This window comes from Oryzias latipes, chromosome 3 (genome assembly GCF_002234675.1).
Source record: "Oryzias latipes chromosome 3, ASM223467v1".
In the NCBI taxonomy this organism is placed as follows: domain Eukaryota; kingdom Metazoa; phylum Chordata; class Actinopteri; order Beloniformes; family Adrianichthyidae; genus Oryzias; species Oryzias latipes.
The window spans coordinates 20,086,895-20,100,944 of record NC_019861.2 but is presented as its reverse complement, the minus strand read 5'-3'; the positions used below and the strand labels follow the sequence as shown (position 1 = coordinate 20,100,944).

At 35.3% G+C, this 14,050-nt stretch overlaps 1 protein-coding gene across 2 annotated transcripts in view; it reads left to right on the top strand.

The window, feature by feature from the left end:
- The window catches only part of galnt18 (polypeptide N-acetylgalactosaminyltransferase 18), a 77,592-nt gene that overhangs the window by 59,769 nt on the left and 3,773 nt on the right, over nt 1–14,050 (top strand). Inside the window, exons 8-10 of one of the 2 annotated variants that reach the window (XM_004066998.4) lie at nt 1,526–1,663; nt 7,230–7,325; nt 12,023–12,187. In XM_004066998.4, the coding sequence (XP_004067046.1) occupies nt 1,526–1,663; nt 7,230–7,325; nt 12,023–12,187 (399 nt within the window). The remainder of the gene's footprint in view (nt 1–1,525; nt 1,664–7,229; nt 7,326–12,022; nt 12,188–14,050) is intronic. The other variant, XM_020713982.2, reaches the window with a different exon arrangement.

The window sequence follows — 14,050 nt, the reverse complement described above, 5'->3', positions numbered from 1 at the left end:
AGTTAAGTGCACATTTTGTAAAAACTAAAAAAACACAATTCTTCTGTTAACCAGTAAATTTTTAAATATTTCAAAATGTGCTTTTAATTTAGCTGATTTAAATACTCCATTTTTGTGTGAGTACCTTAGTGAGCTCTTCAGATAGAGGTCTGCTGCCACCAAACACTTCAGCAGCAAAGAGAACATTAGACATCATAAGTAAGAGATTTAGATATGATGGGGTCCATCTGTTTTTTCCTCAAGAGAAGCCCTTCAGCTTAGCTAAATGATCCTTAAGAAAACCCTGTGGGGATATTAAAGTGTTGCAGTGCAAAGAACATATTTAAAAACAGCTGTTGTTAAAAGTCATTTTAAAGAGTCATTATTTAGGAGTCAATCTAAACCTAAAACTCATTTAAAACTCTGCAACAAATGCCTCATATGGAAAATCATTGTCTTGTGTGGTTTTGCAACTGTGCAGGTGTAAACGTTTCAGGTTTGGAGAAGTGATTTTTGTTTTTTTTTACAATGATATTATTTTAACTGACACTTCCAGATACAACACCCAAAATATTTTCTCAAAACTTGAATGTTTTAAGGACAATAAAAGGCAAAAATATGAACTACAATGTGACAAATGAAGACCTTGACTATGATTTAAACAAAGCAGGTAAGATGAGCAAAGATCTGGCAGTGAAACATAAAAAAACCTTGGACTTACTGGGAGTAATTAACAAAAGCAAAAACTAGTGTAGATGATTTTAATTGAAACATCATATGAAACTGACTGAGGGAAAACGGAACCTGAATGTAAACAAAAATAAATAAATAAAACCAAAACAGCCTCTTTTTTCCAACGACACAGAAAACCCTTGAGATTGTAAAATTCTGCTTTAAATGACTAACTTTGTTCTCGTCTGTATTCATATTTTTTATTTCAAACTATGTAAACTTTTCCTAAAAACTATCAATCTACAATGATATAATCTTCTACCTATGATAAATGCAGATTTGTGTGTAATCTGCTTGAATATGTAAATTAGTGTTATGAACAGATGAGCATCTGCATGCAATTCCATTGACAAATGAGGCATTTAACGGGGGCTCTCCTTAACAAGCATGAAATTCAGCCCCAGATTTAATTCCATAAATAAAAAGTTAATTAATTGTGTGTAAATAAAGTTTAAAAACCACTGGAGTCCATCTTTTTTTTTTACTAGAAAACCAGCCAGCTGCTTTTGAGACCTCTCCATATGAGGTCACTCTCATTGACTTTAAATGAGATAGTACACATGGGGGATGTAATGTTCAGCTTAAGAAAAGGCAAATATTATATTTTCTTTGCAATCAAAATTCATCTTGTTTTATATTTGACTGTAAGGTTCTTGACCAAAAATGTTGGTTGGCAGGATTCATTATAGATACGGTTCATAGAAAGAGCTGGAAAAAACATGTGAGGCACTGAGAGAAATCAAATCTGATTCCCTCCTTTATGACCCAATAAGCTGGATTCTGTGTGTGTGTGTGTGCCTCATTCACAAACCAGGACTCGGGGATTGATATTGGCGACATTTCTGAAAGGAAGGCATTGAGGAAGAGACTTCAGTGCAAGACTTTCCGTTGGTACCTTGTCAACATCTACCCAGAGATGAGGATGTACAGCGACACAATTGCATATGGAGTTGTAAGACATCTTTGTCTTCTCTGTCAGATATTCAATTTCATTTTTTTTTTTATCTTAAAAACAGATCCACAATTTTGCGACATGAAAATCTTAACATTTAGTCGTTTTTTTAAGTTCCTTTCAAATAAAAGCAAGTTCCAATCATATACATATAATCATATATAATTATTTTGTATTTGGATTACAGAAAGATTAAAAACTGCAAGTAATGGAAGTTTGAGGATTTTATTACTTTAAAGTGCTCCACAAATGTCTCCATCATAATCTGCCAGATTGTCAGGCTTGTGGCAAGAACTTAGATCTTTGATAAATAAACGTAAGCATGAAAAACAAGGGAGAAATGAAAAAAAGAGTTATATAACAGATGATCTTAATGCCATAACACTGAGGATAATTACTTAAATTAAGCTAGCTGTGGTTAATGGGACCACTGTGACAAGGACTACACACAAAACGTGCCAACAATCAAGAAAAACTAATAACATCAAACAAAGCAAGCAGAAGGGCATCCTTAAACAGACACCCTAACAACCAGAGGTTTTGTGTTTTATTTTTTCAAATCACCAATTTATAGCTGCCTTGTAATGCAAAGGTCCACAATGAATCCCTGCTTTCTAGGTCATTTTTAATCACTGGACCTCCTTAATCCATTATTTGTGACATTTAAGTAAGAAACTAATCAAATGGGTTTTTTATAGGATTCATTTTCGGTAACCACATATCAATTAAGAAAAAAAATGGCATAATCCTTTTTGTTTGTTTGATTATATAATAAGAAAAGAAAATAATTGAAAAGTAATTGACATAAAAATAAACGGAATATCCAACATATTTCTGCATTACACATCCCCGACTGTCTCAGATTTAACCAGGAAACATCCACCTGGACTAGAAAGGTTTAGTGCATCACAAAATAAAGGAAAGTCCATTCCTACGATAAAATGTTTTCACAGTCAAAACGATTCATCTCTGTATTTTCACACTTGCTCAATAAAGTTCAGGGACATGAAGGGATTGTAGCGTATCCCAGCAATCATCTAGTGAGACACGGGGTTCAGGAAGTATTCACAGATGAAATCCACAAGTCAAATTATTTCAGAAAAGTAATATTAAGATCAAAATGTCAAAATGTAAGTTTTACATAAATAACTAAGCACATTTTTTTAAAGTAATGTCATTGTTTGGGTAATAAAACTTGTCCAAGGAAAACTAAATACCCTTTATTGTTTTTTTTTGTTTTTTTAACAAATAAAAAGAACAAGATGAGGATGGCAAGGTCCTTTAAAAGCTGTGCTTTTTATTTCAGAACCATCTTGCTTCTGTTCAGGCTGTTTCACAGTTTTGCTGGGAGCTGCCCAGTACAAAGACAGACTTATCTGTGGGAACTGAGCCGCTCCACTAGAGCAAGGATCAGGGTGATTGCTCAACGGTATCACAGTTGAGTTAACGAGGATGGGGCAAACACTGCTGCTCATCTGTGCCACCCAGATCTAATCCTGTATGTCCATAGATTGAACCTTCTAGCAAGGACAGGTTCCTTTTTCTATCTGCCTGTAGTAAACTTGGAAACCAGTCTTCAGTGTATTTATGACTTTATCAACATGAGGTTGTGAGTTAATCAGAATCTACTGATTTGCTTTTTTCTTTTGTTGCACATTTGTTGATCAATACCTCAATTGACCTCCTCAGTCTCCAATGTGCAGAGAAAACCCCTCAGTGCAGTTTATCCTATTAAGATCTGTAGATCTCCATGACTGAATTTGCATTTAAGTTGACCAAACACAAAGTAGACATGTGGAAAATCGTTTTCCTGATTTGGTTTCAGATTTGTCTGATTTAAAAAATGTGAATTATCTCCAGACAGAAGTGTGCAGCTTTGATGTGAAAACTCCTTTCAACACAATGGCATGGGTCTGTATGCCTGTTCCACTTCAGGAATCATTTTCAGCATTCTAAATCTTACTGACGATGTCAGAGATTATCCGTCTACTTTATATAAATCTTTGGTTTCCACACACTTCAATTCCCCATAAATGTGCAGAATTTCTTTTCCTTTTCCTTACCACAAAACTTAACTTCATCTTATGTCGTCTTTACAGAAAAGCGACAAAAGAGGCAAACAGTTTTTATTGTTTTTAATTCAATGTTAAATTCATATAAAATATTCACTAGGAATGTTGAACAAACAGAAGTGTTTTAATTTGCCAACAATTATTTCCCTTAGAGATGTATGTCTTCATACTACAGTGCTGCCTCAGACTATGAACATTAGAACTGTTTCATTTTGGTTTTCAGCTTTATTCTTTGGGTACAAATAGGACTCTTTTCTGAATTGTATTTAATTACCAGGGTGTTACTGTGCAAAGAAACATGAGTGCTAATTATTGACCTTTTGATTCTGATTTGCTTTAAGATTATAAAACATTTTGAAAAAATGGCTTAAAGTCCTTCAACCTAGTCCTTAAATCTCCTGATTAGAGAATAATTAAACACTTCCTATTGAATGCTATTTGGCAATTATTATGCTTACATTTCTTTTAAATTATATATGTGTTTATTATATATTTTTTTAGTGGTTAGCAGTCTTGCCTCATAGCAAGAAAGGCTTGGATCAAATCCCAGTTGCGACCTTTCTTTGTGGAGATTGTATGTTTATCTTGTGCATGCTCTCCAGGCTCTCCAATTTCCTCCCACAGTCCAAAAACATGCATCTTAGGATAATTGTTGACTCTAAATTGTCCCTTAGATGTGAACATGTGTGGTTTGTCATCTCTGTATGGCCCTGTGATGGACTGGCTAAGCAGTACGTTGTCATGTTACTGTGACAACGCGCCGCACCGCGTAACAAATGATCCCCTTTTTGTGAAAAGAAAAACGACCTGAACCGAAAAAATAACAAGATTGAAGTACTAAAAACTGATTGAATTTTTATTTCTTTTGTAAGTGACCATGGTATAAGCTGGGTAATGGCCTTCAAAGTGTGCATTATCAGTAATGAACGCAGTAAACTTTGCGTCAGATGGTTCAGGCTTCCACTACGTGCGTTAATTTCTGATAATGCACACTTTGTCACCGTTATCCCTTATATACATAGGTGTTTTGGTTAAAAAAGATATTTGACACATAAATTATTATAGATAAAATTATAGCATAGCATTTATACTGTAAATCAGAAATAAATCTACTAAAAAAATAGTCATTTTTGATCATTAAGCTGTTTAGCTGGAAAATACACAAACACATTTTATGATTGATTACATGCATATAGAATTACCTCAAAAACAATATATATCCTATTGCAATCACTTATCAGAAATGAAGTAGCCTACTGTTTATTTAAATGATAACTTTTTGCCTGATAAACCAATTTCAACTCTGCATCCTTTTAGTACATGTATCTTTCACCACTTTTTTCTTTTGTTGCAGTTTACACAAAGTTCTAATATGTCTTACAGAAGTTTAAAGGATTTTTTTACTTCTTATTTGATTACTCTGCCTCCATATGTGGATGCCCTTCATGTAAATGTGCCTTTAAGTGTTGCGGCTCCGAGTCTTTGCCTCCACAGGTGACAGTGTTTCATATTTATTTAATTCTTGCCAGAGCTAGAAACATTTAGACGTGTGCCGTTGATGGCTGCATGTCCCGCCTGTGGGCTGACTGATTATCAGATTGAAGGAGACATCTACAAAGCCACAGAGAAGTTGAAATCATCCCCAACTGTTTATTTTTCGGATCTTTCTTGTTTGCCTAATTCGCTCCCCACATTAACCACCATCCCCGCAGCTCCCCATGGAGAATTTTGTGTCTCGCAATCAAGTGTGCTTTTGTCACGATGAGCATGAATAACCTTCGGGGTCTGAAAGAGTGAGTCACGATGGTAAAGTAGAGTATGTTTGCTTCACACATTTATGAAACAAAAAATAATTGAACTAAGTTAGAGATAGACTTTTTTGTGTGTTTCCTAGTGTTTGTATATAGATAAGCTGACAAACACAGGGCATTAACGTCGGGCCCCTTCGTATATTGTTCTCTATATTCTAACTTGTAGGGATGCTGCATCTTGATGCAACCAGCCTTTTCTCTTTCTCCTCTGTGAGTTAAGGTTGAGTAGAAAAAAGCAGATTTACACATGATCTGGTTTATTAATATTCTTTATTGATAAAAATGGAAGGTATTGTTCTTCTACTCATTGTAATGTCTCATTTGAACTCTTTTATGGTTAAGTCCCACTCCGATCATCTTTTGATCTATTATAAAATTGTACCCAGTGTTGTTTTATTTATGATTATCCCGTTTTTAGACAAAATTTTTAAAAAAAACTGTGTTGTTTTTCTAGACCATTTCTGCAGAGCAGCAGTTGTTTGTTTGAAATTCACCTCTGAGTAATGGGTGGGACTGTTGCTGTGTGGTAAGCCAGCCCCCACATCCCATCACCCAGCCTACAGTCCCTCACAACCCCAACTTAACATTACTGATGCAACAAAACTGGCGAGCAATATTTGAGCTACCCAGCCATGCAGTTCTGAAACACATGCCAGCTCAGATGAGAAAAAGTAAGACATACATGGATATATTTGTCTGCAGTGGTTGGATTGGAATGGAGCAGAGCAGAGAGCTTGTAGGCCAACTAGCATATTTTCTACGTAAAAAAACATGCATCTTAGGATAATTGTTGACTCTAAATTGTCCCTTAGATGTGAACATGTGTGGTTTGTCATCTCTGTATGGCCCTGTGATGGACTGGCTAAGCAGTACGTTGTCATGTTACTGTGACAACGCGCCGCACCGCGTAACAAATGATCCCCTTTTTGTGAAAAGAAAAACGACCTGAACCGAAAAAATAACAAGATTGAAGTACTAAAAACTGATTGAATTTTTATTTTATTTACTCTCTTTTCAAAACAGCATGTTTTCATCTGTTCCTGATTCCCAATGATTTGTATAAAGAAATACCTGGAAATGCAATTTTAAAATTAATTTTCTTTATATATTTCCTCCATCATCAGAAAAATTCCACAAGAACAGGGTAAAAAACATCAAAAACACAATTTTCATCAAAGTGGGTCTATAAAACTCATTGTTTGATTTATGGTTCATTTAATTAAACTTTACGTTTCTGGTTTTCTAAAATTTATAATTTATACAATAGGCCAATTGGAATCAAGTAAAACAATAAAATTCCAGATCTGAATTCACAATCTTGTCTTTTTTTGCCGCCTAGTCACCATCAAAGAGAATGGGAAACTACTGTGCAAAGGCTTTTTTTGGAAACCTTTCTATAGATTTTAACCTCAATTCTGTATTGAAAAGCAACAAAAACTTTACTTGTCTGTTTGAATAATTTAAGTTAAGATAAAAATACACAAACATGTAATAAATTTGACACTCCATCACTTTAGCCAATTCTGTGAGGGGATTAAACTTCAGGCGCATACTGGACTAGAAACATAGCTTGAGTGTGTTAAAAAAGCTTCCTTAGTAAACACTTTCATATGAGTTGAAGAAACTAGAGAAAAATAATATATTGTTTTAATAAATTCTGATTTGTTTTGGGGGTTTTTTCAGCTAAAAAACTCTCTGAAGAGCGATCTGTGTCTGGATCAGGGGCCAGATGGAGATAACGTCCCCATCCTGTATCTCTGTCACGGTATGACACCACAGGTGAGAACCCTCACTCTGCCACAACTCTACTGCTGTACATTTTCATCTTTTTTAGTTTTCCTGTCATTTTTCCTATGTTTGATAAAACGCTTTTTTGCGTGACAGGACATATTGCTATTATCTGTCTCATCTTAGAGGCAACACGGTCAGGCTAAAAACAAACACACAATGGCATATTTTCAAAAGACTCCACATTTACTTTGCTCCAGTGTTTACTTTTTTGTATAGCTTTATCTTTTAAATACAAATTTTATTTATCCTTTCTTTAAACCCACTGAACGTCTTGATCAGCTTGTGCAGCTCCAAAAAACAATTATCTGGAGGTGTCTTCAGATTGTAGCACATCACCATAATCATCTATTTTCTCCCCCATCCTCCAGCTCATACTGATTGTTGCGAGCCATTAGTGTCTGAGCAAGTCATTGTCAGCCCTCATTATGCAGAGCTTTCATTCAGATCTCAGCTTATGTCTTTAATCCACTTGAATCTCCCAAACGTTTCACATTCCTAACATCTGTACTTATTCCTTAACACAACTGTTCAACTTTTCCATACACGTGTAACAGCTCTTATACACAACAGACACATTTGAATCTGTTGTATAGCTATGTATAGCTGCATAGCTTAAAGGGAGGCTACACCAAATGATTAATGCTTTACCCAAATTTAGCACCAGTTCATAGCTTACAAATGCTATAATATGAAGAACCTCACTTTTATCATTTCAGAGGACTAGCAAACTAAGTCTAGTCTCTGGACTTGGGCCCTTTTTGAATTAAACAGGGGCGCTGACATATTGGATTACTAGTGCTGCCATCTATGGGATAAAGCTAAACCCATGCAAGAGAGGCCCAAGTCCAGGAATTTTGCACCTAATGCATTTTAAATGTCAAGCATGGTCAATACATTACAACGGACTTGGGACTTTTTCACACATAATCAGATAGCTTTTCCCTTGAAGACCATAGAACAAATAACATCTCTATTTTGAAAAATTGTGGACTTGGGCCCCTTTTCAACTAACCTATTAATTTTACTTCAAGGGGAAAAAAAAACTTTCTTTACATCCTAATTATTTATTTTTTATTATTTAATATGTCTATTCAACCAAGGAATTTGTATGAATATTTTTATTCAGACTGAAAATCTCTGCTCGGTTTTTTTGTGTGTTTTTTTAAAGAAAATCATTAAGAAGTATCATTGAGTGTGGCATATTTGCTAAAGATTCTGCTTAGAACTACTGTTTTTTATGTCAAAATATGAAAAAATTGCATTTATCAATGTATTTGCAATTAAGGTTACAATGGGTAAGAAAGTGCTGTTGTTAAAGTCATATTTCAATAAATCAATTTACGTTACTTTAAAATGAACTTAACTTGTAAAACAGTTAAACTAAAAAAAATTTTTTTATCGCATGTCCTGACATTCTGTGGTGGAAAACAACTTTTTTGTTGTTTTCAAAAGGTTTAAGAAATGTTTAATGCAAAGTCCACCTCAAGCCATTTTTAAAAATTATCCTGTGAACAATCTGTTTGATAGACAAGGAAAAAAAGATTCTGGATTGGAAATTGAAAGGTATCTAATAGTGAACTGCATCTTATTGAATTGCAAATATAATCCAACATATGTACATTTAAATTTAAATCAGACTGACGTCAAATGGAAGAACATTTTACATAGTGACTAAACAAAATGCAAATTGTAGCTCTGCCATCTTTTTGACTTTACAACACTAACAAATTGTAATTAGGATAATATATGATGTTATAATTTGTCATTCTGCTGCTTTCACTTGATGCAGCATGTAGAGTAAATGTATATTCGCAGACACAGCTTACCAAAGTTGGATAAAACCTGCAAAGTGTCACATACAGCATAAAGAGAAGGCTGTTTTTTTATATTTGCAGCAGAAATTCAGTGCAGCAAGTGAAGTCAGAATGTGTGTGTACACACACACACACACTTATGCCAGAACCAGACTCATGGCCTTCCAGTCAGGAACAGCTGCAAAATTAAGCAAAAACAATTAAGCATAAACAAAAAAACTTACTGGCAGAAAAGAGCAGGAAGGAGTTTGATTTCATCATCTAACAATGAAGCTAAAAAAATCACTTGACTGAAACTCAAAAGCCCCAGAACTATCAAACACAAACTGTGTTCCATTTATTAATTAGGGAGACTAAAATCTAAGTCAAGAGGATGTTCAGATAATCTTTTTGAAAAAAGTTTTAGTGAAATTATTTGTTGCTACTCACTTGTCATAAAGTAAATCTTTTTGCCTTTAAAGTTAAATTTGATTAGCCAAAGACACTCCTGAGCATTTGTTTGAATTCTGTTCATTAATTTGTAGATTTTAAGCTTTTACTGATCTAAGAGGCAATTTGAGTTGTTCTTTATTTAAAAAGCATTAAATTATAATTTGTGTGATATTACTGGAGCTCAATCGCTGGATTATCTGCAAAGGACATGAAATGTAAACAAACATCTAAGCCAATTTTGTATCATTATTGCATATTTATCGCTCTAGCTGATCAAGATAGAAAGACATTCAGCTTTGCACTGTTAAATACTGTAGTCCAGCTAATGTAGGCGTTGTACTCCTTCAATGGGTCACTAAATAAATCTGTGCAGGGCATTGGAATATGCAATAAAGAAAATAATTCAGCATGCAAACGGCAGATCTTTGCCTTAGGCCTCTTTTACTCTATTTCTCTCTCCTAACAACTACTTGCTTTTGCATTAAAAAAACATCTCCTCTGTAAACATTTCTGAGGGAAACCGGGTAGTGTAGATTCTCAGTCACCAAAGTCACAGTAATCCTTAGACCTTAAAGAAAAAGCTTGTTGATTCGTAGAAAAGTTTCATCCTGCAGGCTTTTGTCCCTTTTCTGTCTGGTGAGGAGTTTTAAGCTTAATAGCTGTGGCTGGGAAAATCAAGCACAAAGGAAAAGTACAGGGTTTTAAAAAATGTACCGGTATATATTTTTTTTAATGCAGAGGGGTCTTTTCCAAACACAACATAAAAGGGCACTTCAAGCCCAACAACACCCCATACACAAAAAGTGGTTCACCTTAAAGGTAAAATATCCGAACCCAGACTGTTTTGTATGCAACTGAGAGCGGTGAAGAGTGCAAACATCTTTATTTAGGGGGAATTGAAAGAAACTCTCCTCAAACGCATGGCTCTGCATGAGACTGTAATGTCAGAGCTATGTTACAAAATCACAGTTTGACAGCAGATATTCTACTAAAACACTTGCCAACAAAATCAAAACACAATTTCACAATCTGCATTAGTTGATGACTCTCTGTCATGGTACACAAAACGTCAGAGTTCAAGGCTCTTCGTGTTGGTGATGCACATTATTCAGAAAAGAGGAGTGAGAGTTATTTTTAAAAAAGGTTTAGCTTGTACAGGCAAAAACAACAACATAAAATTAAAAGGGGGGTCACATGAATGCTTAAAATGGATGTGGGAGTTTTGTCCTTTGTGCTGGTCAGGTAAACACGTGGCGCTTTGCAACAAAAAGGTGCAGACACTTTGTTAAAGGGTTTAAGTTTTGTTGGCAGTGCTCATTCCAGTCGATGTGTGCAATAACTACAAAAAGGATGTTTGTAAGGTGGCCCAGAAGCAGAACTGTGTGCTGCTGTGCAGATATCTGAAGAAACGTGGAGTGGAAAAAAAAGTATAAAAAATTAATGCAAGATTTTCAAAATGAAGCACCAACTGGGAGACTAAGCCTTTGGATAAACTCTAGGTTTCACAGGCTCTGCCACATGCTGGCTGGCAGACAGAGCAACACTGCTGTGTGTGTGTAATGCACTGGGTCTGTATCTAGTGTGTCTGGGCCTTGACCCTCCACAGAGATTGGTAAAGCAGAGGCATTTGTTCCACTAACAGAGTGTAAAGCTGAAAGTTTCCACAGGTCATTTACAAGACAAACTTGAGGTCAGACATTCTCTAAAAATAACAGAATAAGATCAGTCCCCTTTCTCCAAAATGTTATGGATTTTGAGCTTTTTATTGTTGTTTGAATCCTTTTTCATGAGTACAACATCAAGTAATTGAATTACTGCACGATCTTTACTACTTTCTGATGTTTTCAAAGTTTTTTGAATTTGAGCAAATTTCAAATGAAATTATTAATCCTTAAATTACATTACATGATGGCATGATTCTGTAAGCAAAAAATAAAATTATTTATTTCATGTTGTACTGTAAGAGAGCGATCTTACTCCCAATTTCTGAGTTGTTGCTCTGTACTGCAAGAACTTTCTGCCAGTAAATATTGTCTACCAGTGAATAAATAAATGTTTTACAACTTGCTTAATATAAACAAATATTTAGCTTTCTTGAGAAAATATGTTAATAAATGTTCCCCTTGCAAAAGCCTAATTATTCAGTATTCTTTATTTTGTATTCAGCATTCCATTCCCTGAATTAATGAGGCCTTCTTTGCATTGCCTGGTTTTTGATTGTTATCCATTCATCCAAGAAAGTAGAACGTCTATTTGATGTAAAGAAACAGAACTCATGGATGTCTCAATTATATACAAAGGCAACCCTGGAGCAAGCCTCGTTTAGAGCATTGTTGAGCACACACGTGGGCACAGGGAGCTGCAGCTGAATGCTTTGCTAAATGTCCGCCGAAGCCGTTAGAACCTACGTCAAATTTCCTGATGTGGCGTTTGTTTCAGAGTGTCTACTACACCCAAACTCAGGAGCTGCACATTGGGCTTCTCAGTCCCACCATTGATGACGACGACAACAAGTGCCTGGTGGATGTGAACAGCAAGCCGCGCCTCACTGAGTGCAGCTACGCTGCAGCCAAGCGCATGAAGCTCCAATGGCTCCTGACTCAGGTGACAACCCCTCATATGTCACTCTCAAAACTCATTTGTGATTATATAGTTAGATGGAATATGGTTGTTATGTTTAACACAATATATATTTTTATCATTATATATTCTATAATAATGCAAACCCCAAAGAAAAGCACAAATGACTCCAGAAGATTTCAGCTACAGTGGGTAGGAGACGTATTGCTGTAAAACTGTTGCATTGAAAGAGTCAAATATACAAAGCTCTAGTGAACCTAGAAACCACAATTAGATTTACAAGTTTTGGACTTAGTTACATGAAAAACAACAAACAAACAAGGAAACTTCTATTTTTCTTCCTCTTTGAGACAGTGCTAACACCTTCATTGAATGTTCTGAATGGGTATTTGAGGAAATGTTAAGACTTCTCTGTCCCAAGATCACACGGTGAAGGAGTCTAAACCCAGAAAATCCAACTTGATGGCAGGGTACTTAGGAGTTGGATAAATAAACTAAAACATGAGCAAACTTTTAATCAAGGTGCATATTCTTTTTTCCAAACTTTATTTGTTTTATGCAGAAATTGTACAAAATGTCCATCAAATCAACTGCATAATTACGTTTTTTATAAAGGAAAAATTCTAAGGACACAACAAATCATATAAATCTCATTGCATTACAGAATCCTATCAGGTCCAATTATAATCTGTATTTTTTTTTCCTTCTGCCTCCTTGAGGTTAAAATTAATTTTTCTGCTTTAATTTTACCATTTTTAAAGCACTTGAGGTAACAACTGAACAAGCCACCTATTTGACTTAATGGTGGTCATAACATTTGAATTTGACGTTTAACACATTGAACAAACTGTTGGCATTCTGTTTTCAAATTTGAAGCCAACGTTAAAATTACAAACGATGCTGTACCTTAAGTAGCCACTAGGGGCTGGTGTTTGAGGAAAAAGTTTGCATTGATTTTTATATAAAATAAAATAATGCCAACCAACTTTGCACCAAAAAATTAACTAATATAAAGCATGTCAGCAAAAATAGTTGTTTTTTTATTCATAACAACTGTGGGTAGCATTCTTTATTTTATCTGATCTTTGGATTTTAATATACCCTAATGTTTTGCTAAACTAGAGGTGTATTTTTTAACTTGCATGGCCCCTTGCAGGATTTAACAAAACTTTCACTTCACTTTATTTTGGAATGACTTTTTGTGTGACTAAGTGCGCAAAAACTGTCTTGTGACAGAGGATTGTCCCTCTTGCAACTTGAAAAATATAGAATATTAATTTCTATTGTTTAAAAGGCATAATACTGGTACAACTCCCTGAAGCTTTTTGTTTGGAATCAACAGGTCAGTAGTCTATAATTATATTGTCATTTAACTTTCACGCTTGGTTCTTGTCTGAACAGAAAATCATAGGTTTTGCAGCTAAATGCTGCTGTTACGTTCCTCTTCAGAGAGGAGGGAGAAATGTGCAACATAAAGAAAATAATGATTACCGGGCGGGGTTAAGGTTGGCCACACAGCCGTTTATTTGGTGACACATAAAAATCAAAAAGGGATCTAAAGGCAAATAACCAACAAAACACCAAAGGGGGAATAAATAATGGTATAACTTAAATTCTCAGGCTTTATAGCAAGTCAACTAAGACAGAAATACAAAACTCCAAATTACTCAAAATGCAAACAAAAGACCATGAGAGTAAATGAAACAAAAGGACAAAACCCGACTCAAACTAAGGGGGAAACCAGATGCTTTCTCAAGCTAAGGCCAGGCAGACAGCAGGGGCAGGCTGAAGGAATGAATTCCCACTCAGGAATGCAGCCGCCACTGGAGCACAGGATCCTGGGAGCTTTTAAACTTCCCTCCAAGCCAGACGATTGGAAGCAGCCTC